The sequence below is a fragment of the Coturnix japonica genome, chromosome 13 (assembly GCF_001577835.2).
Source record: "Coturnix japonica isolate 7356 chromosome 13, Coturnix japonica 2.1, whole genome shotgun sequence".
Classification (NCBI taxonomy): domain Eukaryota; kingdom Metazoa; phylum Chordata; class Aves; order Galliformes; family Phasianidae; genus Coturnix; species Coturnix japonica.
The window spans coordinates 4,644,463-4,669,356 of NC_029528.1; the positions used below are offsets into that span (position 1 = coordinate 4,644,463).

The 24,894-nt window shown below is 45.0% G+C and overlaps 1 protein-coding gene across 4 annotated transcripts in view; it reads right to left on the bottom strand.

The window, feature by feature from the left end:
- Window positions 1–602: 602 nt before the first annotated feature.
- Window positions 603–24,894, bottom strand: part of RNF130 (ring finger protein 130) — a 38,125-nt gene continuing 13,833 nt past the window's right edge. For 2 of the 4 annotated variants that reach the window (XM_032447422.1, XM_015875806.2), the window contains 7 exons: window positions 22,612–22,862; window positions 19,402–19,473; window positions 18,678–18,760; window positions 14,742–14,838; window positions 13,769–13,973; window positions 11,683–11,776; window positions 10,164–10,356 (listed from right to left, as the gene is read on the bottom strand). In XM_032447422.1, the coding sequence (XP_032303313.1) occupies window positions 10,341–10,356; window positions 11,683–11,776; window positions 13,769–13,973; window positions 14,742–14,838; window positions 18,678–18,760; window positions 19,402–19,473; window positions 22,612–22,862 (818 nt within the window). In that variant the 3' untranslated portion in view covers window positions 10,164–10,340. Of the gene's footprint in view, window positions 5,374–10,163; window positions 10,357–11,682; window positions 11,777–11,799; window positions 11,948–13,768; window positions 13,974–14,741; window positions 14,839–18,677; window positions 18,761–19,401; window positions 19,474–22,611; window positions 22,863–24,894 lie in introns of those variants that run through there. The other 2 variants (XM_015875807.2, XM_032447421.1) reach the window with 2 other exon arrangements.

The window sequence follows — 24,894 nt, forward strand, 5'->3', positions numbered from 1 at the left end:
CCGGGCCGCTCCGCAGGGTCACGGCGGCGGCAGCGCCCCCTGGCGGCACGGCCCCCTCACTGCAGCGGGGCGGTGCTGCGCTGCCGCTGTGGCGCTCTGCAGTGCCAAGGTCATGAGTTCGAGTCCTTCTCCGTTCTAATTCTCTAACCCTGGGATGATTTATTTCCTATATAAATATTATATATATTTCCAGCTCTGATCTGGGCTGAGGCCCTTGTGCATTACAGCTGTAATAGCAATAGGTGCGGGCTGGCCGAGCTGACCAGGCTCTGCCCTCACACCATGGCTTCCTTCTGAGCACTGGGTGGGCTGCAAGAAGGGAAACAAAGAGAGGATGTCTCCTTTGCCCCTGCTTGTTCTGTGTCATCTTTTAGGTGCCCAACACCTTGGGAACATGCATTGTTGTTTCCTATATAATAATGGACCGCTCTGAACCACACCTAACAGCTAGAGACTGCCAGGCACTGATATGGCAAAATAAAGCAATGTTTTATATACAGTAGGGGCAAAAAAAAAAAAGACCTTTCAGCAGCATGCCACATAGCACGGCTCTGTTCTATCTCAGCCTCCTGCAGTTAAAGACACCACGCTCACAAAACGTGCTCTTTTAAATTGCTTTTTATTGAAATGTAGTACATTAGCAAACCCTAATAGGTATCCACTATTAACATATTGGCATATACCACGCGACTACAATACAGTGTTATACTTACATCAAATAGGTCAGGGAGTTCCAAGTGAGCCTCCCAAGGGCCGGAGCGACGTGCCAAAGCGCTCACCCCACAGCAACCAGCCCAGCATGCTGTTGTTCTGCACACACACCAATGGTGGTTGTAGTTTTATTCCCCATAAGCTGCTATGCCCCAGTCTCAAGGCAGCCCCGGACTTCTCTGCCCTGTTCTGGTGGATGCAGGACATAGATGGAGCTGTGGCCACAAGCAGGTGCTCACAGGGAGGGCCTTTAGGATGTGCTTCTGGGCTGTGAAATCCCCCGCCCAGTTCCACCTCAGCTCTGCAGTGAAATCACTCTAAACAGCTCCATCTTTTAACAAAACCCCACACGCTTCTTGCTTTGCAGGAATATTAACAGTTATTAAGCTTTGGGGGGCTATTTGGGGGCAACACTTTATGCCATGGGTCCCTAGAGACCACAGGAGTTACTGTACAAAGAACAAACAGGCAGCCCTTAGCACACAGCATAAGCACTCAGTGCCAAACGTGCCCCTTTTGGGGGTGAATCCAACAAGAGCGGGGCATCACATTTTTCTTGCTAATTTCCAAGCTATTTCCCAGCAGCTTTCTCCTGGTTTTCCCCTAGTGCAGGAGGTAGCTGGAGCATCTCTCAGCCCTCCCCTGCTCTGCCCTTAAAGCAGAAGGAAGGAAGCGGAGCGATGAGATTCTTAAATATAACAACACATAAGCAAGCTGTCACCGCGTGGCACACGCTCTTGTGCATGGCTAGGGATGGAAAACGAGGCCACGCATGGATGCGCAGTGAGGGGTGATAAGGAGCAGAGCACTGCCTGCCAACCTTGGGGTGATGGGGACAGCGGGGCTGGGAGCTGCACGGCCGTCCCACCTTTGTACCGAGGTGTGTGCAGAGCCATGCAGCTTCTCTTGTAAAACCAGATCATTATTAGCAAAAAGATATGTGTTTTCAACAGTTTAGTCAACGCACCCCCTGGGAAGCACAGCCCTGTGAGTCAGCTCAGCCCTGCTGCCCCGTCCTTCATATCCAAACAAAACAGTTGTGCACAAGTCCCATAGGAGAGCACTAAACACATGTATTTAACTACTTGTCTTTCTTTGGCTTATGTAGGATACCTGGCTATTCCTAAATCGCCCTCACGTGTCAAGGCAAGCATCCTAGAAGCAACGGGGCAGTGCAAACAGGCACCAACACGTGAGCTTACTCAATGAGTACTGGTGAGTGGCATTAAGTAAATTTTAACATGCTTCAAATGCAATAGTTAATGTTAGTACTATAGGCAAAAAGCACACGTACAGTCTGGTTTTTACTGGCGGTTACCCTCTAAGAACACAAGCAAACCTCACTTCTACAAATGCCTTGGGGGAACATGCAGAACTTCCAAAAACAGGAGATGAAGATAAGGGAAAGGGATGGTGGAGCAGCGGGTTTAGATCTCTTAGGGGAGCATGAAAGGGTCAGTTTTTTTGTAAGTAGAAGACATAAAATTAATGTTTTCTGATTAAAAAAAACCACTTTTGTTTTTGAACCTTAGAAAAACCATTTCCCAAGATACTGACAGCACAGCTCTTGGTAGGCCGCCATCTACCTTATGTCTATGAAATGAACACACACAGCACCACTGCAGCACAACAAGAACAACGATGCTCATCGAGCTTTTTTTATACTGATTAATATTAAAAGGAACATCCCAAACTTACCAGCACAGCCCCTAAAAAATCAGCCATGCTGCTGTGCTGCCTCTTTCCCATCCTAAATACAATACAGTACACAAGTGCCTGGCATGGCACGTCCCAGCACGTACGTAGGGATCAGTTGCTTCAGCCAGGTTTAATGTTTCCAGTGTTGCAAGACCTTCCAAACCCACAGTGTCCATTACACAACATCAGCCCCAGCTGCATCTCAGGGAACCACTAAGGCTGGAAAAGATCATGTAGTCAACCCGAAGATGGGACCTTTTCCTTACCATGTCAGACCCCAGTCAGCACTATCCTTGTTCCCCGCTCCTCTAAAAAAGGTAGTTTAGAAGTAGGGAGATTTAATCAAATATAAATGGCATTACTTACTAGGTTGCCATTTAGGGCTCTGTAGTCGCTAACACTTGTTTTAATTTCTATCTGCTTTTGAGCTGTCTTCCTCCACTCTGGCACAAAGCTGTCTGCTTTGTTCAAAACAAACCCAAGCCTGCACTGAGGGAAGCCAAACACAACAGGAAGCAGCACGGGGAACTTCCCAATGCAGCCCCAGCACCGGAGGTGGCAGAGCTGTGCCCAGGCAGCAGGGCAGTGCCCAGCACACAGCATGCCCTGAGCAGCCAGCAGTGCTCCCACAGCCCACCCTGCACAGCGCCTTGTTGGTGTTAATGCAGGGACTGCAAACACCCTGCTCTGTAGCACAAGGCACCTCTTGGGTGCTTCTGAGTAGGGAAAAATGCACCGTGGTGAAGTCCTCTGCGGCCTTGGGCAGAGCATGGAGCATCTCATCTCATCCCATCCCACCCACCCTGGCAGCTCCATCAGGCACGGCACGGCTGGGAGCCACAGTGCCTCGCTCTGTTTGGCTTTTTGCTCCCCCTGTACTCAGCACTGACAAAAACAAGCCCTAAAACACCCTGGAGCAACGGTGTTGTACTTCCTCTGTTCGGAAGCGCCCTGCCCACTGCCTGGCAGATGTGATGATGAAGTCGGCGTGTTGTTAAACCCACAGCCCATCCCCATGCACACAGCTGCCACGTGGAGCAGCAAAGCAACGCCTGCAGCCAAGCAACCCACCGCACCCCAGCAAAGGGGCTCCCACTTGGTTGGGGAAGGCAGCACTGAAGTTGTGCCCTTGACCTCTAAAGATGACAGGATTGCAATAAGAGTGCATGTGGTAAATGGAAATGGGTGTTATAAGAGAAACCTCTCTAACCTGCGCACCACTCCTCCTTGAATTACCATGTTAAATGAAGCTGACACACAGCAACAGAAGTCAAGGCGTGCTCTGTGAATAGGATCGTTTCCACATTTTGCAGAGCTGGGTTTTTCTTCTTCTCTTAAAGGTCTGTGTTAATGACACAGCGGAGCCACGCTACAGGTAAGGCTGCATGTCAAGCAGACCTCTATACATTGCAAACAAAAAGCCAAGCAGGGGAAGTTCCTCCACTTGTAGCAAAAGCTGACAAAATTAAAGGATGGCAGGAAATGCCTTACCTACCTTTCTTTTAGACTTACAGAATTCTCAGGTTTCCTATACAGAGTGAAGCCGTGTTTCATATTACAAGGACACAAATGCATTTCTACCTCTACAGTAACTGAGACTGCAATGGAGAAAATGTTAACGTTCATCAAACAGCTTTGCATTCATTGTCCAGGAGGAAACGGAGCAGGAGCCTTCGCTCTCCATGTCTGCTTATGGGAGGAGCTCTATGGATGGCTGAGCTCGGCTTTCCATCTCCACGTTACACATTCAGAAGCTTGAAACCAATCTCCATTTCCCCACTGCTTCTGGCACGCTCCAGTAAAAATGGATTTTTCCTGCTGAGTCCCAAAGCAGTCACTGCTTTCCTTTATTCCTCTGCTTTCTGCATTCACGTTATTGGTGTCAGTGGGAAAGGGCATGGCCTGGAGAACGTGTTTGTTGGTTAACTATTGCAGATCTCAACGTGAGAACAGGATAAGAAGCTTACCTCTCTTCTCCGTGTAATGCCAACATGCTGGCTTTTAAAAAACCTCAGTGAGAAAAATGGCGGATTTTTTTAAACCCCTCCAAAAAAGAAAAGTAAAGCAAGAAAGAAAGCTAATTAGATTCCTGCATATTTCAAAAAGTCTCATGGTTTTAAGGTAGATCAAGTGCTGGTTCTGTGAACATCCTTCTCTGTAGAAAGAGACTCACGTGACTGGAGCACACGGAAGGACCAAAACTGTTTTCTGTGTAGGCCCCTTTTCTCCTGCTTCAACAGAAATGGAGAAAAACAAAAGAACCAGAAGTATCCAATTCCTTGAAATCCTTCTGCAGATGCAGGGCCTCTCTGCTGCATCACGTCACACCGGCGTGCTGTCGCCCAGGGGTGAGCGGGTCATCGGAAACTCAACGCACTTGGAAGGTCCCTCTTGGAAGGGGATATTTCACAGTAAGGTTATGGGTTGACCAAGCTATATGGAGTGCTTTTACCAGTCACTGGCCAGCTCCTTTGCAACTACTAGTTCCCTTTCTGACTCTGCCCAACAATTTGGACCGTTAAAACCAGCATACGCCTATCAAGGAGACGCATTTGCAGTACAAAACAAACTCTTAGGACCACTGCAAAGCCTCTTCTGCACCGCCGAGGCCGGGCCCACACAGCTCCCATGCTGTTACTCAGCAACTTCCATCAGACAACCTTGCTTGTGCTCGGAGGTGCCACCTGCAGAAACCACCACAGCTGTCTTCATCTCCGTGACCTAGAAGGCAGGCTTGTGTTCTGGAAAAAGCAGCTCTTCTTCAGACAAAGGAGATCCATGGAAAGAGTACACAACAATAGGAATGAGAAATGAAAACAACAGAAAGAGGGCCAGGAAGGAATGTGGATTCCTTTCAGGTTTTGTTCTCGTCATACATGTCCAAAGCGGGCTCGATGGTGGAGAATTCGCTCTCGTAGACCAGACTTCGAGGGGACAGAGAATTGCGATGGAAGAAGTGACTGCCTACAAGAGGTAGAACAAAACCTGGTTAGGGACAGACATAAGAACCAAGCAAAACATCCTTGTGTGCAAGTTCTGACTGCAAACACGGAACGCGTGGACAACACAGACCTCAACACAAACCAACAACAGCTGTGTGGGGCAGATAGCAAAGGAGAGATCTCAGCCTGCAAGCCCTCACCATGCAGGAAAGTGAGCATTTACATTTGTACCACGGGCCACTGAGGTGCACCAGGCCCACTGCTGCCTCCTGTCACATCCTGCTCAGAGTGACAGAAATCAGCTGCCAAAGGATGCCTGGATGAGGCTACATGTTACCTTATTAAACACATCCCATCCGCTGTGCCCTGCTGAAGGCCTGGCCGTGGAGCTGGAGATCCCACTGGGCCTGGTGCTGAGGTGCACCTCACCTATGTCCCAGTGTCTTTGCAACATGAATTTGACATTTCAGACCCCCATCCAACCCCATCTGGAGGTGCTGCAGGGCTTTGCCTCCATCCATGTGCTGCTTCCAAGCACTGCTTTTCATATGCATGAGCAACCGCCAGGCCAGCAGTGCTCACAGATAACACAGGTCAAGTCTGAGCAAGGCTGGGGCAAGCCTGAGGTTTGCACTGCTCCTTGCTTTTGGTTTACAGCCTCACAGCACCAGAAACCTTTGCTAGGTGCTCTGTGTCCTGTGCCGTGCATGGCAGCAATCTTATGGAAAGAGGCACCAACGCATTGTCTTACAAAGAACCACGAAGACCCGGCCCTCTTCTCCAAATGCTGGTGACAGCAGCAATGCTCAAAGTGAGCACACAATGCTGCTGATAGAAGCTGGCTCTTCAAGTCCACAGATGTGTTTTGCAAGGAGCCAGCCCTGCTGGTGTATACAAGGCTCCCTCTGGAAACTATCAGATCAGGCCCTTGGCCAAGATATGAAATTACCTGCAGGGATTAGCTGGGAGCAAGGCTGCTTAGATTACAATACACCGAGCACCCACATGAGCCAAACTCAAGGCAACTAAAGAGCTTCCAAGTTCATCAAGGAGGCACTCAGCAAACTAAGGTGCCTCCACCTTCAGGCATCAGTGAAGCAAGAAGCTTAGGGGATTGCAGTTTCTGTCCTGGCAGAATTCAGGTGCTCAACTCCTCCTTTCTCTGCCAAATTCTGGGTCCAGCCTATGCCATTCTACAATAAAGAGCTTACAAAAGGTATGAAGAATTCAGATCCTGCTGTTCTCAACAGCTCTTCCTTCTTTCCCACTCACCGTAGAGGCTCAAAAAAGACAAAGTCATTACTCCGCCATTCTTACTGAGAATCAGAAGTTCTCGGAAGTAAATGAATTCGTTTTTGCTCACGCAGTTTACTGAAGCGAGCAGTTACATTGCATAACAGCACACGTGCAGGTGTCTGGAAGATGAGCACCACATTGGCACATACTTTACAGAAGCACACACTGGGGTATCACCAAAACCCACCTTTTAGATCTGAAACGTGGCCCAAAAGCTAAACGTCTCAATCGGTCAGTGCTTCAATGGGAAAAATAAGAAATGTTCTTTGTTTTTGCTTTTTTTTTAAATAAATACTGACTTGGAACAAGGTCCTCCAGATGGTTCAGCCTCTTCAAAACAACCAACCAACAAACCTACTGTGGAACTGCAGCAGATTAAACTGATTTTGAGATTCTTCTGCTCTGTGTTACAGGTGGAGGATCATCTAATTTGTGATGGCTGAGTCTCAGCTTGCTGTTGAAATAAACCCTGGGTATTTATTGCTTGTTTCATCTCCCCTTTTCTCCACCCGCTGAAACCTTACACACTGAACAGCCAGTGCTGAAACAAAACAAAAGGGGTTCTGAAAGCTGGGCGCTGCTTTTGTTTTCACCACGCAGAAATCAAACAACGGATTAGGAAGCAGACAGCTGCGCAGTCATTTCCTCTGCATGGGGACACTTCCACTCCAACTGCTTCAAGGGAGACGTTTCACCAACAGGCAGGCAGCTCATCTGACAACAACTGAAAACCCATCTGAAAAAGGGCATCCTATGCCCAACACCTCTGAAATCCTTTACTGTGATGTTTTCATGCTTCTTGTCAACAGGATTGTAACCCACCCCACGTCCAGGAGGCCGCACACAGACTGCTTTGCTTTCATAGAACATATGGGGCACATCATTCAGCCTTTCTCCAAAAACGTCTCCCCATTATTTTTTGTTCCATGTAATTTTTTCACCATTACTGCCTTCACCAGGATTATGGGTGTGCTCAACCACACCTCTCAACCCTTTACATTAAAAAGAAAGCCTGTACTCTACCTACCTGTAGATGAAAGACATTGAAACAGAACATCTCTATTTGATAAATCCAACATATTTTTCTTACTGCTGAAGTCAGATTGTGACCAGCTCCTGCAGAAGCTCACCAGCAACACGTGGACAACCCACTGCAAACAGGGTCGTGTTCCCATACAATACTTCTTGACCTCTATGTGGAGGGCACCAGAGCACATCACAGCTACCATCAGCCTGCCCAAATTCCAGCTGCAGTTCGGTGCTTTTCAACACACAGATCTGTGCACTAAATAACCAGATCAGTATCACCCACATTTTACAGAGAGGGAAGGAGTCAGCAGGGCAAAGCGACCCAATTATGCTCTTCTTGCAACCAAAGACAGAAGGTAGAGAAGGCTCAGGGTGCACTGCGTAACACCAGCATTGCCGTCCCACTTTGCTGCCTGCCTGTAAGAGCTCAGCAGCTCAGACCAGCCTGTTTGCTGGCTGGGACATGCATCAGGGAGCCACTGGCTCCCTGCCCAGTGTTCAAACACATACCATTAGTCTAGATAGGTTTACTGGATAAATGTATCTTAAGGTCAGGTAGAAACATCCACAGCTCCAGAATTCAGCTTCTGAATCTGCTCTCCCGTTGTGCGCTTATGAGGCAGATTAAGATTTCTCCCTTGGGCATAGAGAAAACAAACAGGAAGCCTGCGATCAGTTTCAATGTACTGAAAATGAACTCCTCGGTGTTCTCTGCCACTATTCCTCATTATATAGTTAAGATGAACTTTTCAGATAACTGGTTTGAAAACAAGCCCACTAGTCCGGAATCCATCCCTGAACTAAGACGCTGCAGGAACAGGCACAGCTGAAAGGCAAAGAATCGCAGACAGTGTAATGGGTGCATTAGTAGGAAGCATCAGCTGCTGTTACCTTTCTGAAATGCTCAGACACCCTCAGGATGGATAATCAGGGCCACCCAACGCCATAAGCTGCCTTCCCTTCGCAGCCCTGGCACAACTTCTTCGTGCAGAAATATGATCAGATCACTCCATCCCAAACAGCTCAAGACTCTCCTGGTTAAGGACAAACTCACCAATCACGCTGTTGGTGTCAAGAAGCGGGTGAAAAAACACAGCTCTGATATCACAGCCTGTACCCTATATCGTGCTCTGTCCTCATTCCACCATGCTTTAGCAACCAGCTCAGGTGACAGAACGCTGCACTTTTCAAGTAGACAATCTTCAGACACTGCGTGGCTGAGGCTTCTCCCTTCATCTGTGACTGCAATGGGGTTTTCCAGCCTTTCAAAAGACACTTATTGCTCCACTGTCTTCACATTTCTTCCAAACTTTCACAAGGACACAATGAAAAATAATTCTATTAAATGTACTGAAGCTTTCACATACTTCATTTTCAATTATAAAAGCTGCCTTCTCAGCTGAAACCTGATGGACAAATAAGAATTAAGCAACCAGTTTAATGTATTCTCTGGCTGCGTTCCTAAAACCTAAAAGCGCCAATACATAAAAATAAAATTAAATTCCCTATATCCCAGTGCATAAAAAATTAAATTTTACAGTAAAATTGCTTCTCTCCGTTATTTAATTCAATTAGAAAGTACCGTGTTTCTTAAGTCTGCATCTTTATACCAGAAAAACAAACAGAACTCAGATCAGGATTTAACTTTCTCAGTGATGTTTTCCTCACCCACCGCTTACCTTCCCCCCTCCCATTAACCCCAGCATTTGGCTGAGCTGCAGACCTGCGTGCTTTAACTGACTGTTGGGAAATTACTCATACACCACTTGCATAAGTGAACTTGTGTGAAACAGCCCGAATGAGGACGGCAGACGAGAGATGTTTAACCCACCAGTTAGAAGGCATGGCAAGAAGGGACAGGTTTGCATAGCGTTTCCATCTTATTATCAATACTTCATGCCCTAAAACTGATCAGCAGTCAATCCCGCAGCAGTATAAACGAAGGCTTCAAAGACATTGGGGGAGGAAACATTACTTTTTCCACTCGGTATTGGGAAGGAAGTAGTGGTTTAAATGAGCTTCACTTTTAGCAGAGAAAGGGTGGGGTGAAAGCAGCAGACAGAAAAGGTTTATGATGTGGCTGTTGGGAAAACTCTATTGCCAACCTTAGGCAGCAACTGAAGACAGAAGTGGTACTGCAGTCCTCCCGGTATGGAACAGGAAAGATTCCAGATAGAAATGTTATTTCATACCAAGCTTCAGCTGCAGTCAATGGAAGCCCATCACACACCAGAACGCCTCTTTCTCCCTATCAAGCTGGCACTGAGCAATTGCCAGCTATACCAGTTGGTCATCCCAGCGCTGGGCAGCATCATAAGAATGGCAATGCGTGAGATTTCCACTTGTTAGCATGGGTGGCCCAAAAGGAACGGAGATTACAGATGTGCAGAGATGAAGTCATTAAAAAGAAACAAAGCAGAATTTACAAGAGTCTGTCAAACAACACGAACACAACAGCCGTGACAAACCAAACTCACAGACGGAAGATTTCGTAATTAAAGTTCATTTATTTCTTCACTTTTTTTTCCTTAATACAAAGCTTTGGCATCAGCAAATTTTATGAAAAAATAGGATGTACTAAATAAACGCTTGTGCTGCACGATCGATAAATGAAGCATAAAAATAGGTGTCTCTCCCCAAGGCAATCATCCGGAAAGCACTTCTTCAATACCATTCTGCTCTGTGGGGCACAAAAAAAGGTACAGAATATTTATGTTACAGTTAGCACCGTCAATACTCAAAAGATAAAATCCTGCAAGAGGAAGTTAGCAAGAAATGGCTTATTACACAGGGCTGGAGCATTTAAAGAGGCTTACTCCTACACCTTGCAAAGCTTGTCCTTCCCATAGAAAGAGCCAATCAAGCAATAGTCTACAAAAGGAGTTGCAACAGAAAGTTGAGATGCAACTCCCATGAGTACCCACATCCGGTGGATACTACAGACTACAATTCCTTTGTCTTCTTCCTAGCGATGTGGAAATACCCAGGAACACAGATATTCCTGTTTCATGTGCACACAGCTCATCTTCCTCCACTGGAAAGTATCTGTATTTATATTTCTTTCTTTCTCTCATCTCAAAACCAAGAAACTGAGATGACATTTATAAAGCTACACTTCCATGCTGCATGGGGGAGCCTGCCTTCCAATATACCTATGTATCTAGATTACAAGCCCAGATGTTCTGTACACCTCAAACAAGAACAGCCAGCTCTACCTGGCTAACGTATCTGCAGAACAGATTTATACTTGCCCACACACAGAACTACGGAGGAAGACTGGAAATCACATGATAATCATTTCTGGCCCAGCCTTTCTGAGGGGAAGCAGCAATGAGTTCATAAAAACTAAGAACAAATGGGTGTCTTTAAGCACTCCAATGAGTGCAGTTCTTAAGTGTTTAGAATGAGAGGTCAGAAAGACAGGCCAGCTCCACCCACACAAGATGCAAGAAATGGCTGTGAATCATTGCTTACATCTCCCTCTCAGTAGAAAAAGTTACAAAATCATCTAAATATCTTTTTTTCCTCAGCTGGAAGTGAGCTCGCTGGGGGGAAAAACCAAAGATTTATTTCATTTCTTTCTTTTTAAAATATGAAATGACTCAGAAATTGAGGTGGGAACTGCCAGAGATGACGGATGGCAGCAATTCCTGGTTCTGCTGGGTGAATTTTGAACACGGGGATTTAATGACCAGCCCAACACTTACCCAGACCACTGATTAGAAAAGCAGATCTACACATTCCCTCTTTTCACCCTCCCTCTTCTGTACATTGTGAGATCCCCTCAGACCATTCAGCTAACTGTACATTAAGGACTACAGATGTTACCCTTGAGCCTGCTGCTTGAAGGCTTACATTTGAGAAAGGCAGAAAAGGCATTTGTCATTTTGTAAAGCTCATACATATATCATTAATTCCTTGTTCTGTTCTCATGGTATCTCTTCCCAATATTGCCTGTGACATAGAGACACCAGAAACATATAGAAACAGCCAAACGTTTACTTACTCATTAGCATTCAAGCTAGCTGTGGCTTTGATGATCATGTAGCAGAGTGTGAGGGCACTGAGGAGGCCAAAACTGGCAATAATAAACCATTCTTCTGTTGACAAAGGAAAGGGAGGAAATCACTCGTGGGAGAAGGCTTATGTCAAAGCGATGCCAACATTCCCCACAAACACCACTGGCGGAAGGCAAAGGGCTTCTAAGCCATGAGTGGCACCAGGAAGCGAAGCAGAAGGAGGTTAGCCACAGAGCTACAGACGGGAGAAGGCTAGCAAAGAAGAAGTGGAGAGAGGTGTGGAAAACAAGCATGGCACAACAAACATCTCCTTGGCTGAGCCCCAGGATTAGCGATAAAGAAAGATTACAGTGTGAAGGAAAACGTGGGAACGAGGGAAAATGTCACGAAATCTCAGTCCACCCCCAGGTCAGGAGAACAACTGTTATGGTTGGTTGGGGTTTGCTGAGATGCGTCTCTTCACATAAGCACACCCCATTTACTTTCACACTTCACTTGTGTCTTCACCCCCTCCCTCCTCAATAAATGCCACGTTACTTTTAAAATAAGATAAGATCACTTATTTGACAGTAAAACAACTAGAATTTTCCACATAATAGACAGAAAGACAACAGGAAATATAATTTCAATGCCAGTATATAAGTACAGACATTAAAAAAATAAAGGTGACCATTAAAGAATGCTCGCTATTCAAAGCTCTCTCTCACGGAGATTAATTTAGCACAGTAACAGAGTGCAATACAAACACCTTTGCTGAATATGGCTTTTGGTTTAACTCATACACGCTGAAAAATGCATGTGTCACGCACAAAATCTAAGCATCTCAATGGCCTTTTCTAAGGCTTTATTTGATAAACATTGTCAGCATGAGCTCTTGCTGATACTTCTCATGTTACCCTGGCATCCCATCTGTCAAGGTAAGTGCTACGGTTGGGAACAGAGAGTAAAAGCACCTTGTGTAAAACCGAGCAGTTGAAACTGCAGTTAAACTACAGAGCTTTCCCATCCATGGCAATAAAAAGAGCATGTAAACAGACTTGGTGCCTGCTCAACACAACTGAAAACACGATGAATGAGAAGTTGAACACTGCAGGCCAAAGTGACGTGTTGGTTTGGCAAAGAATCTGCATTTCACATTTGGCTTTTTCCTTCTCAGATCAAGACCTTTCTGGATGTAGGCTCTGTGTTGTGTGATGAGGTTCTGTTAACAACCTTTACTTTGCTCAAGTGTCTGAAGACATACTCTGTAATGGACTGCATCAGTTACAACGCTTTCATTAGTAGCAAACAGTGGCACTGGTTTCAAATCCAGATTTTAGATGTATAAGGGAAATACAAGGGGAAAATCAGACTGAATGAATTCTATTTTTGCACTTCAGACAGAAACGCAACCACTCCTGCATCAAATCAAGATTCCATTGCATACAGAAAAACACTATAATTCCACATAACGTATTAGTTACAGAGCCATTATACAATAAAAACTCCAGGTAAAATCCAGTCAGTGCATATTTCCCATGCTGTAAGCCTTTATCCATAGGAACAAATACTGCAGGAACAGTCTCCCGGGGTCATATGGCACTTGGACAATATTCAAATGTTGATATACCAAAATACAAGTGTTTTCTTAATACAAAAACTATGTGAGAAAAGCCATCTGCTAAAGGACACCGGAACTCTAGCAGTGACGCTGTCAGGAGGAAGAACTGCAGAAGTAGTAATTGGCTCAAATGTTTACATACGTATAAATTATTGGATGTAAGGTATTTTGGAAATGGTTTTGGCAATCCAGCTTATACCGGTCACTGAATTCAGGAGGGCTGTTCTGCTGCCATTTCAGTTCACCCATTGTTCTTTGCGTGCCTTCCAAAATGGATACACGATTAATAATGGAAGTGCTGGCACTGCTGCAGGCAGTTTTTGGCTTTGATACGGAGTGCCCAGAGACACCAGGGTCGCCTCTGTTTCTGCAGGAAGACCTTTTATCACAGCCCTACAGCACAGAGGAGAGCAAAGCAAGAGCCCCGTCCCAGGAAAGCCATAGAACTGTAACGGAAGCCAAAGAAAACTTACTTGTCACAGCAATGTTGATCTCTCCTGACCTCGGAGTGAGCTCCCCATCCTGGGGAAGCTGTGACATGCCGGAGGTGCGCAGGGGCTCCAGGCTCAGGGAGCTGTCGTTGGTGAAGTCGCCGAGCGCTGAGCGCCTGCTGGCGGGCTGGCTTCTGCTGAGCCTCTCCATGTCAAAGGCCACGTTATCTGTGCACGGCACATTTGGCTGAAAAACACAGCGATCCCACATTACAGTGTGGAATACTCTACACGGAACGAACCCACATACTGAGGATAACCACACAAACACTTCATTTTGCTGCTGCAGCTCAGCTGCCTTTGGATCACAGGGTAGAAATGTGAGTTACTGTGTTCTTCTCTTTTTCCTTCTCTCCTTGAGAAAACACACTGCTTCTACCTGACAGTTTTTTGTGTTTTTTTACCTATACGGGAAAAACATGAAAAATCCTCTTTGAGCTTCTATAAGTCTATCCCCTTGAGAATCAGTCAACAAAAGCAGTCCTCTGAGATTCTATGTGCCGAGGGCTGGTTAATGCATAACTAAGGAAAGGCTGCTGGCCTCAGCCAAGGCACTCTGCAGCTCTGAGCATGGATTTAACGAGCCAACAGATCTAAGAGTGTCTACAGGACACCACAGTAAGAACAAGAGCTTAGAGAGAAAACCAAAGGAAGGCTGAAAGAAGTTGAGAAAAGGGAAGACTATAGAGAACACAGTAGACTTACAACAGCTTAAAAATAACATTACAAATAAGAACGTAATAGAACATCCTTAATAGTCATCCAGGGAAAGAAACAACCACCAAAACCAAACTTTATCAGCAGCACAAAAAACCCAGTAACAAATAACAACACAGCCCCACACCCTTCTGACTAAGAGCACTGGAACACCCTTCATCTTTTCTGCCCTGGAGTCATTCGTCCTACTCTGTGTCTCAGAGATGGAAGGGAAAAGAGCTTGTCCAATCCAACTTACCACAATTCCCAGAGCCTTCAAAATGTTCAGTTTACACATTGGACACGTACAGTGCTCACTAAGCCACGGATCCACGCAGGCTTTGTGGAAAACATGCCTAGGAGAACAGACAAGGCACATGTATATAACTTGCAAACCATTACACCACATCATGAGAACTACTTAAATGCTCTGCTAGGTTGCTTCATTAAGTCAGCAGGACAAATTCTGGAATTACCAGCACATTGTGCTAACTGCATTAAAAAAAAATTAGAAATAAAAGCCTGAAGCTTTTGCCACCAGTTACAACCTCCATTTCCACGCAGAACCTTGTGCTGAATCAGGGGGGAGGACTGCAGATCCGCTAGGAGTCAGTTTCATTTAAAAGCCAACACAAATGTTCTTAGGTTTGATCTTGTAAGTGCTTTATAATTAGCACATCTAAGTGAAAAGAACAAGGTTTTGAAAGGCTTTTGCCTACAATTAGCATTGCTTGATATCTGTAAGGAAATTAGTAAGGAAAACATGCCCATCATAGTATGGTCACAGGAAACTGAAATCTTTCAGAAATAGAAATGGCAAACGGAGCTTCTGTTTGCACAGCAGGGAGCTCCGAATTGGTTTACACCATCTGAGTCACATCCACAATACAGATGTAACTGCGCTGGGATGGGTAAAACCAACAGAACACTGAAGGACTACGCAGACCACAGCCTGTCTAAACTGAAGAAGTTATACCAGTCACCCTGCTGGCATTTCAAGATGCACAGAACCTTTCAGCACACACTCAGGAATAGGTTATCGCTGGACTTTTGACATGATTCAGGTTTAGAAAATGCTTGTAGCCATCAGGCTGAATAGCTGCCTATGATAAGAACACACACTGAGGAGCATGCTGGACTGCTCTGTCCAACACATTTAGCAATGTAACCTTTAGCATTACAGCAATCATGAAGAACAGGAGAGGCAATCTGCCTGCAGTTCAAACACTTGCACAAAATAGCAGTTTCTCCCATTATTCGTCCTTAGCACATTCCCCTTATTACTCACAGAACTTCAAACTGTGTTTAGAAGTCCTGGGTGACAGAAAATGGTTTGAAATCTTCTGAAACGCACAACGATGCCATTTTTCTGCACTGGGCACATTGTGGCTTTGAGTTGCTTATGTTTCCTTTTAAAATTCTCAAGGCTGTTTCTGAGGGCAGGACAAAACCCAGAACAGCAGACACTGGGACTCCACCAAGAAGGAAAACAGCTTTAATATATCGTTATCAGCTAATCAGTGCTGCAGAGGCACTCAGATCAAGCAAAGCAGGATACCATATAGATGCCAGCACGCATCCACTAAACCTTACAAGTTCTTCTCAAGTCATTAGCAGTTTGACAGAGTTCAAATGCACCATGACAGTTCAACTCTTCTGGCAACCTCTTTGTTCTTTGCTTTTAGTTCCTAAACCTTCAAGGACATTTATTAATGTGTTTCAAAAAAGAGCAGTGCCCCCAAGGTTATTTATTGATTTAGATCAGTGTGGCTCTGCCTACTACTTATGCTGTGTCTCTATTGCTTAAGCAAATTGCTGATACCATCATCATGGCTGGGGCTCTGTCTGGCTTTCTCTTACAAGAGTTCAAGCAGTTACACAGCAGCTATGACAATAAACACATGAATTATTTTTACAATTAGTCTGACAAAGTGAGCTCTTGCACTTTCTGCCATCATAAACCTTCTCCATCTCCATCCCCTGTCACTTGGTCAATAGCAAGCTATCCAAGACCATAAATCTGCCCAGCTCCCAGCAAGTTGCCCTGGGTCATGGCTGTGAAAGATGCTCCTGTGGGAGCCACGTGTCCAGGAGCAGAGTGTGACACAACTGCATCCTTGGGGCTGCAACACAGTGTGTCTGGCAGTGCTGCAAGAGCCTCCCATGCGGGCAGGGCTCCAAACAGGTGAGCTGCAGGTATTTTTCCGCTCTGTCAGCATACCCAGGAAACACCATAACCACCTCCATTGTGCTGCACAGCCTCACAAAACAGTAGGAAATAGTAAGAATTTGACTTAAATTTCATTTACTTTAACATAGACAACAGTCAGCCTCATCCCACCAGCTTGCTGCTCTATATAAGATGTTCGTGATTCCTTTAATCCTCTTTCTGCACTGTGATATTTCTTCCCAAACCATCTTTTCTCCTTTCCAATGTCCTTCTCTGTGCTTTTCTCCAGCTCATCACTTTGATGTCCCACTCCCTTATCTCTCACTGCCATCTTTCCTTCACACTACCTGTTTCCTGATCACTCTCTACCTGATGCCCCTTCATCTCCCAGATGCTGTGTGATGCTGAAGTGGAACAGTCTGATGAAAGAACACTGTCCAGGAGGCTTGACTTCAGCTACGTTCCCTTCAACATTCACATACACTGCTTAGTTTAACTCACAATGTCATTCACAGAAGACAGAACTGCTTTTCAGGTCTCTAAGTCTAGGGAAGAGGGCTGCCTTATCCCTGTGCAGGAAAATCTGTAGGTATGGATTTAATGATCCCTACAGGTCCCTTCCGATTTAGGATGTTCTGTGGCTACAAGCTGTTTGTACTGAGCGTACTTTTTTCTGAAGAGCAGTGTGAATGACTGCAAATACTGCAGCTGAGTTTCTATCATTTCCATCAGCTGTATGTCTTGTCTAAACCAGATGCCTCTCCGTAGAGACAGCACGACAGACCACACTTAACTGGAGAGAACAATTCTTGTATCAAAGGGAAACACCACCTTTCAATCAAACTGTCAGTGGTTCCTGCTGTCTAATAGTTATAGCTTCCTCAAAACACACAGTAAGAAGGACTGCCAGCCCTTCATTTGCTTCCCCTTGGGTTAAGCCCTTTTCACCATGAGACAATTATTTTCTCATCCATCTTTAACATCCTTCTATAGTTATTTATTTATTTCATACTAACTTTGCACGTTGTACCAAAAAGGAGAGTTTGAAATGTCAGGAAGTAGGAAGGGGTTAAATCTCTAAAACGAGATTTGAGGAGAAGCACCTCAGTACCCTGAGAAGTTTTATATGCAATCTGAAATTCATCTGGCTCATCTCTGCAGGCACTGGCTGCCCCTTCGCTCATTCAACAAGTATAAAAAGCACCTCTTAGAAAGTACCCATCTCAGTGTTCCACCTAACCAAGACAGATTTGTGCTTAACTCAAAGCTGAACTGAAACAGATGAAAAGTGAGATTTCAAAAAGACAGCCAGAAAGCGAACATGAAAGTCACGGTGCAGCCTTCAGCAGGAATGCAGCTGGAGCCTTCCCTGACCTTATATTCTTTTGAAAAACAGAACAGAAAAGGATCTGTGGAAAAGGCTCAGTGGGGCATTGCAGTGAGGGAAGCTGTGCATAGGCAGCAGCCAGATGCAGCCCCCCAGCTCCCTGCAGCACCTGCGACCAGGGGGCTCTGCCTGCACCACCACGGCTTGCAGCAGGCATCTGGAGGAAGCAGACTTGTAAAAGAAATACACAATCATCCTGGTCTAAAGATCTGTATTATATCTGCTGATACTGGCCAGACATCTGCTGCCTGGGCAGCACTGGGCACTTATTCAGTGAAGTGGCCTTCAGTCCCAATTTTGCCATGTGCTCAAGTGGTAGGGGATGGTTCCTCATCAGCTGCGTGCTCTCCATCGGCAAGGACCCCTCTCACTGACCCCTCTTCAGCACCAAAGGCAGAGGAGTGGGATTTGAGAGCACACACTGCAAACCCTTGAGCTACCCTGAGCTCCAACCATGAGCCTTGTGGTTGGACAGTTTCCAGAAGTTTCTCCTCTGATTTCCAAATCTTCCTCATAAATGAAGGACTGGGGCATAACTCGCATTACAGTGCACATATAACATGAAATGAAGGAAAGGAGCAAGAAGGAAAAAAACCAAAACAAAACAGTTTCCAAACAAAGCAACTCTACTAGCTTACTTGCATGGTAAAATGCGAACAACATCATTCTGCTTGTAACTCTCAATGCAGACAGCACAATGATCAAAGTCTGGGTCTGTCTCCTAAAACAAACAGAATGGAAATTCAAGTCAAGAGCTTAGGCTGTGACAACAGTAAAAGTAATTGTAATCAGTACGAGAACCATGTTGTGTCAAAGTGGGTAATACCAAGAAGATAGAGAAATGATGGCAGGGTGGTTACATTCCAACATGGCTCAGAGAAATATCTCATGCATACAAAACCATTCCCCTTCATTTGGAGCTGATAACCGACCATATGAAACATCAGCTAAGGCTTAAGGTATTTATAATACCCAGTTGAATTCTTGTGATATATTTAGTGGGGATTTCCCTACAGGAATCACCTCAGCTTTGCGGCAGAAGGAAAAGGGTTGAGTTTTGGGTTTTTGAGGATAAGCTTTTTGGGAATTCTGCATGCCAGCTAGCATAAAAAACCACTCAGTCACAGTTGCCAGATGGAGCGCAAAAAGTACTTAAGTGAGAAAAACTCCTTTGAAATGTACAGGCTTACAGCACACAGCAATACGAGTCACACAATCACTGTGCCATACGATAAGCAGTCTCCAACAGGGAAGGGAAGATGGGAATACCAGAAGAGACAGGAAAAGCTGAGAAATAAACTGTTTCCTATGACAAAAATGAAACATGATGCCCACATTTATCACATTGAAATATCATTATACCTTATCTCCCTTCTTTACTGTCCTGGTTGTCAATTTACCAACAGCTTTCTTGGCAGCATCTCCAAGGCGACGCTAATGAAGTGACAAAGAAGAGAACACAAATTAGCTCTGATAATCAAGCTTCATTACTGCCCGTTATAATGACTTATTTGGGCTCGATACTGCCACTGCAATACACACTGACAGTGGGCCAACACTGAGATTAACAGCGTAAACAGCAAGGCCCACAGTTAAAGATTTGTCAGGAAACAAAACAATTCAACAGCAGAGCACAGGAATGCACACTCTGTGTGGGCATAAAGCTCACAGACCATGCTGGGCTCCACAGAAGTCACCCAACACGTGTGACAAGCTGACCAAACCCAGCCTGCAATACAGGAGCTGAAGCAATGTGCCCCCCGGTGATTTCTGTCTTCTTTTCCTATTGCTTTTTATTCAGCGTGCTGGAACATACTCTGTTCTCTTAGGCTGGAATTTTCTCCCCTCCCCGAGTGCAGGCTGATATTGTTCTGAGACACAGCAGATCCTCAGGGTAACCTAGTTTCTCCTGTCCTTACCCAAAACCACACAAAGCAAAACCTTGTAGGTCACGAAATCAAGATTCGATTCAGACTTGAGTTAAAGCTGAAACGAACACTGGTTTCAGCATTAACCTCACTATGACAACAAAAAATAGCTGGGCCTTTGCTGTACACAACGACCACCGCTGGGTGCGCGTTGACCTCCTGTGCAACCACTGCCTGGCTGCTGGCCTGTGGGCTCGTGGGTCCCAGGCACCGAGCAGCACAATGCTCACACCTCCCCATGTCAGGAGCTTGAGACTGGGTTTACATTTACAGGAAGAAAGGAAGTTCCTATATTTTGTCCTTCACCCCTCTTGTACCGAATATTCTGCTTTTGAGAGAGAGACTGATTCTAAGAACATGAAATGCACGTACCAAAAACCCCCCATACAGCTTGGAACAAGCGTGCATTTCTTGTGCCTGCCCACCTCCTACACACTTGAAAAGCCAAGTTCTTTAACCACCCCACCCCGTATCATACACTTCCTTTCTTTCCATATAAGCACAGGCTGTTTTGATTTGAGAAACACAGAGGTCTCTGAAGGCCGCTACAACTGTGTGTATCGAATCAAGGCCACCTACTGTACCAGCATCATTCTGGAATTATATAATTCAATTTTTGTTGTTGTTGCCGCCTCTACATAAAAACAGCTCCTTCCTTTTATGGGTTTTTTTAGGATGCTGATTTGAAACAAAACGTGTTGGGTGTCAACCACGGCAAAGTAGCATCCGGAACAGAGGCGGGATTGAGAAACTCTATGCCTCCTAAAGGAAGAAATCTCATCCTAACTTCAACACACGAGAAACCAGTCAGTATAAGTAAACCTAAGCTGTGCATCCTGGAACAAGCATATTGTCTCCAGCACTGAATGACACAACACTGGAATGCTGATGGAGTGATTACCATTGCCCAGCCTAAGTGTGGCTGCTAAGAGAGGAACAATGCTGGGAAGGCACTATGGGGGCTTTATGTGACCAACACTACCTACCCAAGTCACTGGGGGTAGCACATATAATTAGTTATACTGCTTGTGTTTGTACCATGTGAAGCCTTAGGAAATATCCTTCAACTGAGAAAGGATTCATCCCAGCAAAACTCTCCCAAAACACATCTGCTAAATGGCAACTTTCATCTCCATTTAAGAGATCCACCTTTTCCACCTTCTAATTTTAACAAGTGTTTTGAAACGCTAACCTTGAGAACGCTGAGATTTGCTATTTGGTTAAGTTGGGGCACAGGCATGCAGCACATGCACCTCAGTGCAAAAAGGGCACCAGCACATGCAAAGTAGTTTCATACCTCTGGTGGAAACGCACAAGAGTAACCACGTGAAATACCCTTATCTACTTGCACTATCTGTAAAACACAGCATGTTTTTGATGTTTTTTAATCTTTTTTTAACAGGTGCCTCTAGCCCCAAGCTGGGATCTTGTTTTTCAGTTAAAACGAGTTATTTCCCCTCTAACAGCACAGCCTTCTCTCTGAGAGAGCTTTCAAAGCGCTTCAAAAACAAGCCGGAGCTGTCGTCACCTCCTCATTCAAGTTTAATCAGCTCAGCTTCTTAAACCACATCAAATTTTCATCGTGTTTCTCCTGACCTTTGTGAAAATCTAAAGAAAGAAGAAAGGTCACGAAAGGCCCCAACCCCACAGAGCAGCTGCTTTGAGACATTTGGAAGAAGCCTCAGACTGTGCAGGGGACACAGCAGGTACAGTTCAGCACTCCACAGACACTCGCTGAGTAATACTTATATTTAAACTTTTACCACCCCAAGGGACCACACTGAGTACCAGGCACAGATTGGTCACTTCAGAATGACATCCTTAGGAAAATCTAGACTGGCAGCATCAGATGCTATTTCCAGAAACTAGAAGGGAAATCCTCTGTTGCAGTTGAAGCATTGTAAGTCTGTGTTTGTTTTAGGTTTGACAAAGTGCTGTCAAGAGCCAGTACTGCCACCTCACAGCCTGCCCTTAAAGGTCAGTCCTAAATCAGAGGAAGAGGGACAGCGGCTAGAGGTCAGCAGCTTTGTAAGGCACCCTTGATAGAGCTGTACAGAGCCAAAGAGAGCAGTCATTTTCCTCCTCCTTTGCAATAAAAGCCAGGACACACTACTGAGATGGCAGGTCATCGAGTCCATGTTAGTAAAACATTTACTTCTGAAGTCCCAGCCATATTTACATGGATCACTTCATTTATTCAAGAACTCTGAGCATGGGTGCATTTAATTCAGATCTAATTTCTTACAATAACAGAGAAAAAGACAATCAGAAAGTCATGCTGGACAAAATATTGCTTAGTATTTACGAGCAGGAGAATTAGGCAGTCCTTATCAAGAATGATCTTAAATATAGTCTGTGCAGATCATTAACCAGCTCTATATCTTAGTTTTCTTACTCTAACGTTCATTAATGTACAGTTTGGGAACAACAACTGAACTGCCTTACTTATTACTAAAGCTATCCTTAATAACAGATGGAATTAATAACATTAGCTCTGAGCTCCACCATACCATATAAGCATAACCATGATTTAACTTTACTCCCCACTCCCAATGTCCTTTCCAAGAAAGGAATTCTCCACACAGTACTGTATACAGCAACATCACCTCCAGGACATGGAGAGGAAAACATAAAGTGCCCTTACCTGATTCCTATCACGTGCACTTGTGTACCTGATCTTCTGGATGAAGTAAAATATTAACCACGCTGAAGAAATTATCATCAAAACAATGAAAGATATTGACACAAAGACTAGGGAGCCCCGACTGAAGTTCTTTAGAGGAACACGGGAACCCACTGCTATGGCCATCAGGACAGAGATGTTCTTTTCCAAATAATTCAGGATCTCCTTCACTTTTGATTCTGTAATCATAACAGCAACAATGTCTCCAGTTCCTATAAAAAGAGAACAAAGATGAATTAACATTTAAAATCCACAGAGCGTGATGCCAGTAAGATTTTCTATATGCAAAACCATTTGATAAATAACTTTATGCAGGTCACATATGGCATACGGGGTGCTCAGCCCTGCTCAGGCTCATCCTTCCAGCCCAAGCTTTCCAGGTAGGTTATTGATGTGCCAACTGTTTGCAGCTGCACACATCCTACCAGGTAACAGCTCTCCCCACATTAAAACCACTGTGCACAGTCTGAACATGTCTTAAATCATATATTTGGTCCAGAATGGAAGCAATGATTACTTGAACAGGCAACTCAGAGGAAAAACACATTTGGAAGATGAGTGGTGTCAGTATACACAGAGCTGGGCTGGGGGAGTTCGGAAAGTTCCCTGATGTGGTTATGAGGATATCACATGTAGAAGGACTGCCAAGGACCTACAAATCACAATTCCAAAGAAGCAACAAAGCCAGAACTTCTACCCCCACCACTTCCCATAGAAGAGGAAGTAAAGCAAACAAGCCTGGCTGGAAAGTGGAAAAGAAATTAAAAACTGAGCAGAAACATGAAAGCTGATTTTATCATCCAACCAAAGACATGCTTAATAAATTAGCAAAGAGCTCCTAAGACAAAAAAAAAAACAACAGGCAGGCTGTTCTTCATCCATATCTGCACTGAACTCCCCTCTCAAGATCTATTTTCAAGATGCTGGTGAAGCCTGCTCATCTGCTCCCTCCATCTGCTTGCACCAATTCACATTCTCTAAAAGAGGAACAGTAGAACGTGGGTGACTTCAGCACTGCGGTTCTGGCTTTGGAGCAGATTTGAGATGGAGGACTTGGTGTGACAGTGAACAGAAAACACGAGATTCTGTGTTAATACAGGGGATTTCTCCTAAGCCCTTTAATGAGAACCCTATTTTTAAGTTACTGTACCCAGAATACAAAGTAGAAGACTAAAAAGGACAGAATCTTTGAAAGAGAGGGCAGAGTAAGTCAGGGTGTCAAATCCAAAACCACTCATTTCCCAAAGGGGGCTTTGCTAGAACTCCTTAAGTTGTTAAAGTGTTACTTCGCTCTTCCCATTCACAAAGCCAAATAGTAACTGTTAACAGTCACTGTCCTCAGTTTTCAGACAGCGCTTCCCAACATTTACCTTAGAGCTGCCAGAACACTCCTATCTTGTCCAGCTGAGAAGTTTTTGCACTTGATGACAGGACAAAAATCTTCCTTTCCTGCAGTTTCAAGGTGCTGTATATGCAGATACAGCACGCACTCCCGCAGCTCAGATGATATAAGATCAACCCAGAGCCAATAATGTAACACTGCCTGATGCTCTCCCCAGGTGCCACTTCATTTCCTCACATCTTCTGATAGCAAAGATGGGCAGAAGGATTGTTTTCCCCAGAGCATATGTTGCACAATGCTTCCCCAGGAGGTATTATTTGGCCCACAGCGCTACGTTCCTATCCAAGTATCAGTCAGAAGCTCTCAGCACAGCACCCTGACGCAATTTATACAGCTACCCATGAAGCAAAGCTGACTAAGATTTTCTGATACCAGTCCAGTTCCGTCTGAATTAAAAGCTGAAGCCTCCACCTATTCCCTGCTGCCCAGAGAATGTGACAAAGCTGACAATCTGCCACACGTTTTTTATAAGGCTCAGAGCAAAGGGAACCTCTGGCATCACTGCAAAGCCATTTGCATTCCAAATGACTCCACTGCAAACAGCCCAAGTGCTACTGTGCTGCTTCTGACCCTGTGAGAGCCAAGGAGAACAGCAGAGAAGAAAAATAAATTGTGCCTGCTTAACATCCTGAAGCTCAGTGGAAACTGGAACTTGGTTCATCCATATTTTTGTCAGGGGCATCACCCTAAATAATTATAGCAAGAGCTTCCTGCTTGGGAAGAATTGGGGGCAGGAGGAGGTACTGACTTATTTATTTTCAGCACCTTGAAATCTTACATTTCTGAAACATAAGCAGATAAAAATAATCCTCAGGTGAATACAGACAGACTGACAGCACCTG